This window comes from Zeus faber (genome assembly GCF_960531495.2).
Source record: "Zeus faber genome assembly, chromosome: 1".
In the NCBI taxonomy this organism is placed as follows: Eukaryota; Metazoa; Chordata; class Actinopteri; order Zeiformes; family Zeidae; genus Zeus; species Zeus faber.
Window position 1 is genome coordinate 32,495,090 of NC_137193.1, and position 13,638 is coordinate 32,508,727.

The 13,638-nt window shown below is 42.0% G+C and overlaps 1 protein-coding gene across 1 annotated transcript; it reads right to left on the reverse strand.

Moving 5' to 3' along the window:
• Positions 1-7,041: 7,041 nt before the first annotated feature.
• On the reverse strand, positions 7,042-10,551 carry LOC307242001 (endothelin-1-like). The gene is made up of 5 exons (XM_080016322.1): positions 10,381-10,551; positions 9,539-9,692; positions 8,880-8,993; positions 8,469-8,579; positions 7,042-8,361 (listed from the first exon to the last, which is right to left on the reverse strand). Exons 1-5 carry the CDS (start codon positions 10,445-10,447, stop codon positions 8,283-8,285), a joined length of 525 nt encoding a protein of 174 aa, XP_079872448.1. The 5' UTR covers positions 10,448-10,551; the 3' UTR covers positions 7,042-8,282.
• Positions 10,552-13,638: the final 3,087 nt, after the last annotated feature.

Here is a 13,638-nt window from a genome sequence, read left to right on the forward strand (position 1 = left end):
GCAGACTCACAAAAGGTAAGCACATTTGTATACATTATTTTGTATTTATGTTTGTGCCGTTATGATAATCATAGAGGGCTGTGAATAGAGTAAATTATGTCATATTGTTGGTTGACTGGGGTCATGAAAGCCTACTGTATAGGTAGTAGGGTCATGTAGACCTATTGGTGTGTTGATTTACTGATATTACCCTACTGGTTGGTTGACTGAGATAATATTGGCCTGGTCGGTTGACGAGGGTCATATGGGCCTATTGGTTGCTTGACTGTAGTCATATTGGCCTCTTTGCTTTGTTTTATGTTGTGTTTCTTTGTTTTTTACCTCAATGTCTGCCATGTCTTTATTGTCTATTATGCTTCTTTTTTATTTGCTTATTCTTTGCACACCACTTTGGTTTACCCTCATTGTTACATCAGGTTGGGAGGGCCCATGACCAAATTAATCCAGCCCTAGTGATAATGGCAGCTTTGACATCTCCACTACAGGTCAAATCTCGACCATTCAGGGTGCATTACCTTGCCATTGAACAGTCTGTGACTTAGCTATTCAAAGCTACTGTATCAAACATTGACTACTGCCCAGCCGCCCACCCTTCTCATCTCTCAGCAAGTGCTGGACAAACAACAGGCGGTCGCCTGGGTTTCCGCAGTTGATAAAACCCGAGAAAGGGATTGGAAGCACGCATCCGCCGGCTGCCCGTGCCATCATGGAATGCTGATAAATGGGTTATTTTTAAGGCAGAAGGCTTTTGTTTTACAGGGGAGGCCTCCAAAGGCTACAGTTGCTCGCCCCAAAATTTCTGGACAATGTCAGATAAATTTAGTAGCGAATACAATGCGTCTGTAGCGTTGGAATTTCATCATCATCAGGATGATAGATAAAAACAGGAGATTTCACTCTATAATGGAAGGTTAGGAAGGCGATAAATGTTCTCAATAAGCAATGCTTCAGCCTCTCAGTGATACTTCAGTGATATTCAGAGTATTCCAGGGTTATAATTAAAAATAAATACATAAATAAATTTATATATATATATATATATATATATAATATTCCCCATGAAATTTGATGGGGCAGCTTTACTGTACCTTCTGCTGTACTGTAGTGTAACTTTCTATGCTCATTTAAGTCTAGTTTGGATGTATTTTAGCAACTTTGAAGTGGTAATCTGTAAGATTATTTTGTTAAAAAAAAATTATTTAGCTCATAAGTATTTATATTTATTTTGTGGCATATTATTAGAAATAGACTTTCAATATATTTGCATTATGATTGTGCTACTCCAGAGCCGGCTCTAGTCATTTTGCCGCTCCAGGCAAACTGTCGATGGGGGTTGATGGAGGTTGATGGAGAAGTGTCTCCATTACGCACAGAACTTGTTTTGTTAAGGAACGGAGTAAAATGAAATAACCTACATCTAAAATAAACACACTTTTCTGACGTGCTGATCCCGCCTGGGTTGGTATTGTCGGAGCATGAGCGCCCCATTGCAGATGCGCTGTAGGCATCGTCGGAGAGGTAAGGATGGAGAGGCACCAACAGAGAGGCACTGACGGAGAGGTACCGACGGCATCCTGGAGGCTCAACCAGCCATAAGGCGCTTTCGAACAAAACAGTTCTGGGGGCTCCCTCAGGGGAACTAGGAACTGGAGAGGGCCCCCGAGAACTAAATACCTTAAAAGGCTTTTTTTCTGGTTGAATTCGCACCGGCAGTAGGAACTCAGAAGCGATGTAAGCCAATGTGGTTTCAGCATGCGTTCCATGTTCCGTGTTGTATTTACTCCGTAACGTCTTCAGTCCACCGAAATCTGTTTCTGAACAAATTTGAGGCAAAAAGTTAACAATCCAGTTTCAGAATTTTCCATATTAACAGTTAACCAACAAGCTCACGGCTAAACTTGCGTTTAACTTTTGATTTCCAAGGATGATGTCACCGCGGCATGACAGATTAACCACCACTCAAAATAGATACAGTAGAAGACACCTGTCAGACCTCACTGAACTGCAGGTATGACCGAGATTCAAGATTCAAGATTTTTATTTGTCACATACATATACATACTTTCATACATATATGCAGTGAAATGTAATGATAATCTAATGACCAGTGTGGAACATTTACCACATTTGTAAATGTCAGTTCATCATCCGAATGAGTTCACCTGATCAAGAAGAAATTTCAATTCCAACAACATCAGCCTGTGGCATTAATATTTTGTTGTCGGATTAAAGCTGTGAGCGTGTGCAGGTGTTTTTTCGGCTTCTTCCAAAGAAAAACGCTTGACACAAACTATTTGTTTTCCCGGAGCCGCGGTGAGGTTAATCGCTTCCACTGCGCAAACAAACGAGGAATTGTGTCAAGCAAAGGAGGGAAGCGAGATTCACCTTTCTCCAAGTTCTGTGGAAGATTGACCCTTCCCAGCAAACCAAATAAGCCGGGAAGATTGTGTTCCTGCGAGACGTCTTATGATATGATTAATGAACACACCAGCTTCTCTCTCTCTCTCTCTCTCTCTCTCTCTCTCTCTATCATAGCCAATTTGTGGCTCACCTGGAGCATTTCTCCAATGATTTACTGAAAAAAGGCCCTAGGCAGAGTGTGAAAGGGTAAATGTTCTTACGGTGACACAGTACTAAGCAGTGGGGCTGCTGGCGGTTGTGCTTGTGTTAATATAAAAAAAAAATCGAATAAGAGCCAATTCAATTTCACCATGCAGCATTAGGACATACCGGTAAGTGTATAAATCACCATGACCATATAATGTGTTCCAGGCATGAAAAATACACGAAAATAAATTGTGTTCTCATACCAACCCTTCAACCTTGTTATAGTTTCAATCAAGTGGTTTGTGGTAAAAACTGAAGCAGGTGCCAGGATGTAAAGACACTCTATATGCTTTATTTTACCTATTTCGCCGCTATAGAAGCCTTCCCTTATCAACATCAGCCATGGTAGTAACATTGTAATATAGGTCGAGGTCTCAACAGACCACAACTTCTCTTGGTGAGTTGATGCCGGGTCCAAGGACAGAGGAAATCAGAAAGATATATATATGGTTTTACCGTTCCATTTCGGAAATTGTCTTCGGAAACCCCTCAAACAGGCATGGAGACAAATAATAAAGCACAGCTTCTCCGAATGGATAATCTATTTTGTTTAAGCTTTATACGACTGAAGAGAAAGACATTACATTATTTGTATTATAGAATTGACCCATAATGTGTGATATCATGAGTCAGTGAACCTGAATAGCCTGTTGCTGTATAATCAGCGCTAAATGCTGACCTGAGGAAACAGGACGCCTAGTCTCGAATAGCATACTGGAGTCTTCTTAATAAAAATTTTAAGACATCCCAGCCCTGCATTTATTTTATTTTATCTTTTTTTTAATTATTATTATTATATATTTTTTTAAATTAATACATTTTTCATTTATTGCTCTGAAATAAATTAAATTCACTTATACTTAAACAAAGCATTTCAATTGTAAGGGCAGGTACAACCCTCCTGCAGACCTCATTTTTCCCCAACACCCTTATGGAAAAAGTCACATGATATCACATGTGAAAGGCATCTGACAAATTAGACACAGGGGATTCACTTGTGCCATACATTGCTTTCACCAGTGAATCCCATGTTATCACACGCCAAAAACACATATTTTGACATATTTTGCATGTGAACAGGATTGATGCAACCGGTGTGATCGTTTGCGGGTCAACACGTCGGACCACGGCGGACGTGCAGGGTCGCAGCAGCCATCGCTCTGCACAGTAGACTACCAGTACGTTCAAGGTCCCTGCCCCGTGGTATGATAGCAGATGGCCATCATCAGCCGCATTGAATGGGAAATTAAGATAAGCCATCTGCATTGGATAAGAAGACAGTTGCCGTTTACAGAGCCGTATAGACTGTTTACACTGTGCTACATCGCCTGCAGCTATCGCCTCATCTGGCGTACGTGTGCCCAGGAACCTCTGATGGCAGTCGGGAACTGTACTGTCCAGTACGGGCATGCCAACAAGATTGCAAAAATGAAAGAAAAATGTCTGTTTACAAGAGTCGTAAGGAATGTCTGCGAGATGGTCTGTGGCCCGTCGGTTTCCACTAGAGATCTTCCCAGTGAAGTCAGCAGATACATTGTTTAACGCTTAAGGACAACTGGTTCTGGAATGTTGTGAAAATGATTGTCCCTTGATGACATTAACCTCCCACACGCCGGTGAAGAGGTGTCCAGGAATGTGTGTTATGCACAACAGCAATGTTCTCGGCTAACGTCATATCTTCTTGTTGAAAAGAAGAAAAAAATGAAACAAACACTTCCTGAAGTGATGACACTTCCGAAGCATTGGCAAAACCCAAAAGAAAAATAAGAGCTTCACCTACACCTACCTACAGAGCTTCACCTTTGCAATCATTCTGCTGCTCTTTGGTTTTTTTCCTGCTCCTCCAGCCAAAGTGCCAGACAAATCAGCCGACTGCGCCGCACTGTTATTTTGACCAAAGCTGATAGCCTTGTCTGTCCCTGCTGTCCCTGACATCCAACCGACTCCACAGTCGCAACAAACAAAACCAGGAAGTCAAGGAATTTGCAGACACTGACTTTAAATGTAATCATGGTAGGGACCCCCCCCAAGCCCCGTTCCTTATAGGTTAGATATGCCATGTGGTTGTAGAGTACAGATACAGACCAATAGCAATAACAGTAGACTCTACACACTTTGATGGCTGTCAGCCATTTCCTTTATAACTCTATGTTGTGTGGAGCTTATTTAGTTTGGGATGTCGCACCTAGACAACAGATTAGAAAAATAAGAAAATAGATTGGAAAAAAGAAAAGTAGAAATGGATTGTATACCTGTTGTTGCCATTGCAAGACAGATATACTGTATAATCGTTGATTTCCTAAAATTGTGAGAGGGGATCATTTCTATGTTCCTCAACTCAAATTAAGGCCCTATGTCCCCTTCACAATGCCCCCCCATGACTGACTGAGTCATCAATCGTTAACCATTAACGCCGGTATATGAATTTACCAGGGCTTGCCTGGTAACCTCTGTTTGTCGGTGAGCCACTGTAAGCAAGGAGTCGCCCCCAGTTTGATGGGGCAGTTGTTTATGGGGCAGTTGTTTATGTTTATGGGTGACATACTGATTCGCTTTTCATACAGATTGGACAAAAGTGGGTGCGGCAGGAGGCGTGGCATATCACAATTAGGTGCCAAACCTCTGAACAGATTCACTGGAAACCAGTTAAATATGCGTACTTCATTAATGAATGGTCACTCACTGAGATATCGTAGTTTCACTGATCTAGGTGTTCCAATGCAACGCAAGTATCCATCGAACACAATAAAGGAAACAGAGCTGGGGAACCTTGGGTTAAGGGGATCATAGGGCTGAGGGAACATAGGATACAAAATCAGACAACAATGTATTGGGGGATCATAGGGTTGAGGGAACATTGGGATGACCCCAATGGGGGAAGGCTGTAATGTCCTGCGTTCCACCTGCTGCCTTGATAGTGTACATACAGGTTTCTTAAAAAATTATTTTGGTCGCCTGTGGACAGATTTATTGCGAATAGTTAACATATCATTTGCATTTCAATAGGCTTTGAAAACAGCAGTTATGGTGAAAAATGCTTCTGTAATTTACATTTACAGACCTATATAAATCTGGAAAACATGAATTGGTTCAAGTTTTATTTGCAAGACAGGGACTTTTTTGTTTTCCATGGCAACTACATATCCGAGTGAGGAGTTCTCCAAGGTTCTGTTCTTTTATCAGCTTTTCGAAATAACTTCTCTGTGCGTATCGATACTTAAGTCTTTAATAGCAGTGCACTGAATCACATACCAAACAAAGTGGGACTGGTGACTAAGCCAGTCTCCGTCCTTCCCATATCAGCTCTCCTCATAAGGACATCCAGACGTGCCCCCCTCCCTCCTGTTTTTAATCCTGTATTGAAGGAATGTGTAAGGAATGTGGGAAAAAACTTCCTGTTTTCACTTCTTAGTCAGCTTATCTTGCTCTTTGGCGTGTGTGTGTGTGTGTGTGGGGGGGGCTGAAGACGACTATTAGGGACAGCAGGTGCATGACTTACCCCCGCCACCACAAAAACCGACAAAAAAACCATATCATGCCATTGTTTGTTTGTTTGTTTTTTCTTTTTTTCTTTACATAATATCACATGAACAATGAGGAGGAAAAGACCACAGTGAGATGCACCTCAGAGTCGAACAATGAGTCAGTGTTCTTAATCATTTAACCGAAACTACTTCAAGTTACATTCCTGAATTTCCCTCCAAGTATCTTTCATTCTGCTAAATACAGCCAATCACCCTTAGAATCATCCCCCCCAATCTAGCACTACATGTGTTTTTCAGATGTTCAGGTCCATCAAAGCTAACTGGCTACTCTCCAACAGCTATAAAACACATGCCAAGTATCTCAGAACTCCATGGTTGGGGACCTGTTTAGCCTGAAATAAAGCCTGTGTGTGAATAGTACATTCTTACATTTAATGTACCACAAATGATGTGTCACCATTTCTGTCAGACAACTTTACAGCGCCACACGCTTTCACGCCCATAATAGGACGGTCCATTAATCAGCCAATCTCACCTGTTATGCCTGCTGTGCTGCGTGGTTGCTTGCTACGTTGCTGCGCTCCCTCCACCTCCCCTGCATCCACGTGTTGGGCTCTACTCTTCTATCCAATGGGGAGATTTTGGAGCTCATCACTCCTATATTTCTAGCTCTCTGTAATGAGTTTGCCATGTTTGCTTTACAATGTACAATGTTGTGTTATTGATGCTGTGACATGAAGGGTTTAAGTGAAAAAAAAAAGACAAACTGAACAAGAAATATGGATTTACGCATTTTAATTAATTGCGTAATTAGTTCTTGCATTTTAGTTAAGCATCTTTACAACAATAAATCAATTTTACGAATAAGTTAGAGAATAAATTACAGTTGGCACAGTAAATATTTACAGGTAAACATGTTATGGTCGTTCTTATCAACACATTTGGATGGCAGTTGGATACAGCATTTGGACATTAAAGATTATGTGGTTCTGTAGTTCCTAGTACAATGAAACAACAGGTTTCAACAGAGGTGAAGTGAATCACGGTGCATCAGGGGAACACATTGAATCTCATCAATGACGGCAACCGAGAAGTGGAAGCACACAGAATACAGCATGTGTGGGTCAATCTTTTCCATTGCTTAACTACAGAGGCATTTGCGGAATATTTGTTATGGAGAAAAACAATTGCTGATTTTTTGGCAAGCTCTGTGCCATTGAAACCCACTGGCTTATCTTCAATCAAAACATTAAACAGGAGCTTTGCAACAAACACAATAGACTCATTGCACTTGTTGTGTAAGTTTATGTCTTTGTGCCGTGCCGTGTGTGTTTGTGTTAATAGTGAAACATAATTAACCTTGTACAATGGAATATATCTGCTTAAGAGAATGTCCTTCATTTTTGATGAGGAAGTGTGTGCCATAATTAAATAAAGCTACCATTTTCGAGCACTGCCTGAGAGCTTTTGAGAATGAGTTGAGTTTTGCCCTGACGGCAAAGAAATCAGATTTCTGCTCTGATACAGAGGAATATTAATAGAAAAAAAAACTGTTTCCCAAGTTATAACATTGGCTATTATATCATTGGTAACCCGGGCAAGAATGTCGTATTTGCAAAACGTTTGAGTAAACAGCTACAAACATCTCAAAATCAAACATCAACAAAATGAAATGTTGTACATGCATATGTGAATTTGCACACTGATACGTAGTACACAGTTATCCAGTATTCCCCAGAATTGGATGTTAATACAACAATCTAAACAAATGAAATTATTTTTCTGGCACGAAACCATCAAAGTAAAGTTTTTTGAGATGGTCGGTGATGAGTTTCTTAATGTCCATTATCAAATCTAATTTGAATGTTGTTGTTGTTTTGAGATTGTTAAGTTATCGGAAAAGTTGTCTCTCCTCTTCTCCGTCCAGCTAGAGCCGGATATTTTGTAGGGTCTTCATACAAGTGGGTGCTACTGGCCCAGTCAGCAGCTGCTTTTCTTCGAATGGGGCACTTTAAATGCCCGCTTACGTCTCTTCTTCGCTTAATGCCCCCATGTTGGCAGACTGAACTTGTTGGAACTAGTCTGGAGGCGGTTTCGGTGTAGAATCCTTTCCCGGACTCGTCGTAAAGGTTGTCCCTTAGGAGGCCGCAGCTCCACATTTTTTTAAATTATTTCTCATCTCCTTCTTCTCTATTTTCCACTCCTACTCTTAAGACTGTTGGACAACCCCTTCCGCCGAGCAATTGCTGTGTTGGACCTGACCACGGATCTGTGACCAAAACAGCAAGGGGAGGAGAGTTAGTTCACGTTGTGGAAACGTCCAAAAGACAGCATAATAGTAAGGCTTAACTAGGATTATTCTCATTGTCCGTTTACCTCAATGAAGTAAGCAGTTTGCAGTTGTCACAGTTTATGTCGCCTGTGTCCGTGAGGATGCCGAGTATCGCCAAGGGTTTCAGTGTAGAATCAGTTTCGGGCTTCTCTGAGCTGTGGATATTTAGAAGACAGTGAATCATCCTCACCCTTGGTTTCATAACTCAAAATAACCCATAAACGAAACAAGTTGTTTTTTTCCGCCAGAACTTGTGAAAAACAACCGTCTTAGACACTATCGCTTCACCCTCGCCCTCATCCAGGCACTTTGCGCATGACTACCTCCGGAATTCGACACAGACACTACTGAGATACCATCTACTGGTTTGCTGCTACGTGTCAGGGGGTGGAGGGTGGGTGGTGAAACCGCTGTAGATCTAGGCAGGAGGCCGGTGGCACATAGAGAGAGCTCACCTGTTGCGGCAGAAGTCGAAGCAGCCTGTGTCAGCCCGCGCAGCACACTTGCAGCGGTCGGCCGAACGGCGACGACGGGACAGGGGGCTGCCAAGGCCGTATGGGAGGATTTTACTGTGGGAGGGGGAGAAAGACAAAACTTAAACAACAAAACAAAAAAAACATCTTGCATAATACGAAAGTCAGAATCAGGCTTTATTGACCAAGTATGCTTCCACATACAAGGAATTTGACTTAATAAAAAAGTAACAATTAAGATAAATATTTACATCAAATACTAGGTAGGATTTGAATACACAACAACAATGAATATTTGTTTACAGCGCGTGCAACAATATTTATACACAATGTATCCTTTAGTCCAGGCTTGAAACTAAGGGTGACAGAGCCTTTACTACCAGGTCTGGAATGACCTGCCTGAGGAAATAAGGCTCTTCAATTTCTTCTTAAGTTGTAGTTTTACCGGAAGGCATATCTGTAGTTTTATTAACGTTCTTTATTTGTACTGTATATTTCAGATTTATTTTTACCTATATCCTTGTACATTTACTTATTAATCTGCATATTTGCTTTCCATTTAAGTAGTATTATTCTATCAGGTATAAGATTTGGGCGGTTTAAGATTGATGTGTGACCCTTAGGGTGGTACTGGCACTCACCTGGGAGTGTTGACCCAGATAATGTCCAGGTGACAGAAGTAGATGCACTCTTTGTCCAGCCAGCTGTTGCAGGAGCAGCGTTTTGTCCTGACGCGGTGCAGCTGTGCGGTTTGGGCAGGCGGATCTTGTTGGCCAGATAAGGGGTGCCCAAAACCTAGAAAACCCACACAAAGGTGGAGAGATTAGAAATTGCCAACTAATGGCAGTGGTTGGTAAAATAAAAAAAGAAGTAGATTAATTAAATAAAAAAGTGTCGACAAATACCTAGGCGTGCTCTCGTGATAACGCATAACAGATCTAATCGTATATGTATAAACAAATCCAGTCGGCTGGATCACGCCCATTGGTTTGAATCAATCTTGATTATTAATCAGGTGAATATGTTTGTCGTGGAACTCAGTCCGATTAAAAAAAATGATCATCATCATCATCACAGGAACATTCTTTCTTCTCAATAGGGTCCTGCAGGGCTGCAAGGCCGAGCTGAGTTTAATATTGTTGAATTATATTGCTCTGAATACTGAATATTGAATATTGAATATTCAATTAAAATCTAGAATAGAATAGACTGGAATGGAATAGAATAGACAAGAGACTCCCTTTCCATTACTCACTTCGCTTAAAAGCAGACACTAAATGACATCTTCAGCGAGGATACGTCTAATAATAAATAAAATAAAAAGTACAAAGTCTCATATTTTGACCAAAGTGAATCATTACTATTTCCTGAATAAGACTGTCAGTGCTTTGGTCATTGCCCTTTCCAAATGCAATAAAAAAAACATTTAAAAACATAAAGTTTGAAAGAAAAAAAAAAAAAGCGATTGCACAAGGTAACTCACCCTTTTCCAGGACCATGCAGCTCATGACAAGCAAAGCCAGCATCTTGCTGACGGAGGGAAGCATCATTGACGTGTTTGGCGAGGTTTTTGGTTTGTTAAAGTCCAGGCGGAAGAGTTTGCAAATGGGTCTCCAAAAAGCCTCTAAGGTGATGGGAGACCCAGCAGCTACAGAGTAACAGGTGCCTTGTGTCTGCCCCCGCCAGGCCCTCTTACTTATACCTCCCACCATGTGAGGGATGCCATCAGAGGCTGGCCCCGCCCCCCCACCAAGCGCTGTGCACTACCTTGCCTCCTGTCCTTCGCTGTTTGTTACACACACAACTCCCAGCTTTTCCTCTCCACATTCCAGCGGCATCCTTCCTTCTTTCCTCCCCTACTGCCGCCCTCCTCAGGCCAGACCAGGCCAGGGTGCACTGTTACTGTCCTAGTAGGTCATTGTCCATTAATGCCTGAAGCAACATGTGATGGCCATTTTGTGGAAACCTTTGATTGTCCACAGTAATTACAAGTTACAGAATTGCATTACGAATAAAAGTGGTGTACAGTAGTAACAGTAGTCAAAATTGACATACAGTACTGTAATAGAGTATTAGCAGCAATTAATCAATCATATTTAAAGGGCAGAATATTCCCTAAAATTGCTAAGAGGACATATGATGTCAAACGTCCTACAAAATGTTGCTTTGAAACCTGTCAAAAGGGAGAATAATAATACGGACAGTAGTCAGAGCTGCATTTGACTGATTGAAGGAGTTGCATGATGACTGACCGACAATGGCGTTCAAGCATATTATTTAGTATGCCAAATGAGTGCTTAGGATGTCCGAAAACGGGGTGTTGGTGAGTACGTGGGTGGGAGAGGATCGCTGGTTTCATCAGGAAACGGAGGAACGATAGAGTCCAGTCGACCGCGTTGTCGTGCATATGCCGCTGCACTGATAGTGCAATCAGGTCGCTACACCCCACCACCCCCGCAGGAAAGTGTGGTCTGGTGGGGGGTGGCATGACCCTAGTGGTTGCACTGACGTGTACTTCCAAAGACACACGCCGTATCTTTATCTGTAATTTTGATTAGAAATTCTTGTAAGAGGAGTTTCCTGGACCTCAACAGACATGCAATCATTGGGTCAGACACACACACACACACACACACACACACACACACACACACACACACACACACATACACACAAATACCTCTATCAGTTTGCATCTATCTTCTTTCCGCTCTCAAATGGAGAGATTTATCTTTTGCAAATTGGAAATCTTGTCCAGCCTGAGGGAGTGTACCTGTTGTCCACCTACACAGTCCATCATGGTAATAGCACCAAGGGCCATAATATGTCATGCAGATTCTCTAGGGCCTACCCCCAGGATCTGCGGGACAAATCCTACGGTAAAATTAGAGGGTCACAGGGTTTTCTTTCCAACAAGGAACAAGGAAAAAAAACACAAGCGGGGGGGTTGTAGTGGAAATGCCAAAGTGATGTCAGGGTGAGTGGAATAAATGGAATTCCACCGAGGGGGGGGGGAAGTCATCCAAGGTAAATATTTGTCCGACTAGTGCACACCCCCACCCCCACCCCAACACACACACCTCCTACCTCTTTTGTTTGACCTAGACAAGGAAATATATATATACTGTCTGTATATATGTATGTGTATATATATATATAGATATATATTTATATATCTATATATATACTGTATATTTATACTTTGTGTATATATACACTGTATATATACTATATATTTATACTGTATATATATATATATACTGTATATTTATACTTTGTGTATATATACACTGTATATATACTATATATTTATACTGTATATACACTACTCACAAAAAGTAAGGGATATTTGGCTTTCGGGTGACATTTATGGAAAATGTAAAAAGTTCACGCTACAGTGATATTATATCATGAAAGTAGAGCATTTAAGTAGCAGCATGCAATGGTAATTTCCTCATCTCAAACAATTTATTGAAACAAAAGCCAACAACAGTGGTGGGTTTACCACAACAAAAAATGTCAATGTCTCAATAACTTGTCATGTGCCCTTGAGCATCAAGTACAGCTTGACAATGACGTCTCATGCTGTTCACGAGTCGACTTATTGTCTGCTGAGGCCTGGCCCCCCACTCTTCTTGAAGGGCGGCCCTCAGGTCATTGAGGTTCTGGGGTACAGAGTTACGAGCTTCTACACGGCGACTCAGCTGTTCCCATAGGTTTTCTATGGGATTCAGGTCTGGAGAAAGTGCAGGCCACTCCATTTGAGGTGCCCCAGTCTCTAGCAGCCGTTTCCTAATGATGCAACCTCGATGAGCTGGAGCATTGTCATCCATGAAGATGAAATGAGGCCTGTGTTGTTCATGCAGGGGCACAATGACTGGATTAATGATGTTATTCAGGTAGTATGGGCTTGTCACTGTACCATTCACAAAAAGTAGGGCAGTTCTGTATCGACTAGACACACCTGCCCACACTGTTACACCCCCACCACCAAAGGCTCGTCTGGTGACAACAGTGGCTGATGCATAGCGCCCTCCTTGACGTCTCCAACATCGTTGGTGGCTATCATTTCTGCTCAACGTGAATCGACTTTCATCAGAGAACAGCACTAAGGACACTGGTGCCTCGTCCAGCGTAAATGCTCCCTGGCCCATGCAAGACGGTGATGGCTGTGCCTGGTGGTGTGGTCAGGTACCCTTGCATGTCATCTAGCACGCAGACCACGCTGATGTCAACGGTTTCGAATGGTCTGACGTGACACTTGGGTGCCTCTCACCTCCCTTAAATGTGCCTGGAGTTGAGTGGCATCATCATCCGGTTCCACAGGGCACTGTTCACAATGAAGAGGTCATCAGTGTGGGATGTGGCCAAAGGACGTCCACATCTATGCCTTTCTGTGACTCTTCCAATCTCTCTCTATCTCTGTTGCAGCCTGCTGATGACACTCTGTGACACTCTAAGCTCAGTGGCCACTTCCCTCTGAGAACATCCTGTTTGAAGCTTCTCAATGGCGAGGTACTGTTGATCAATTGTTGGGTGTTGTCTTGGTCTCATGATGTCAAAATGTGAACAGCATGATGAAGAGGACTGTTTAAATACCAATTCTAATTGAACCAGGAAATGTATTGGTCGATTCATGGATCAAACACTTGTTGTGAATTTTGCCGTTCAGCTCCTTGTGAGAGAACAGCAAGTTGTGCAAAAAGTACTGAAACATTGAACAGTTGAACATGTGCATTTA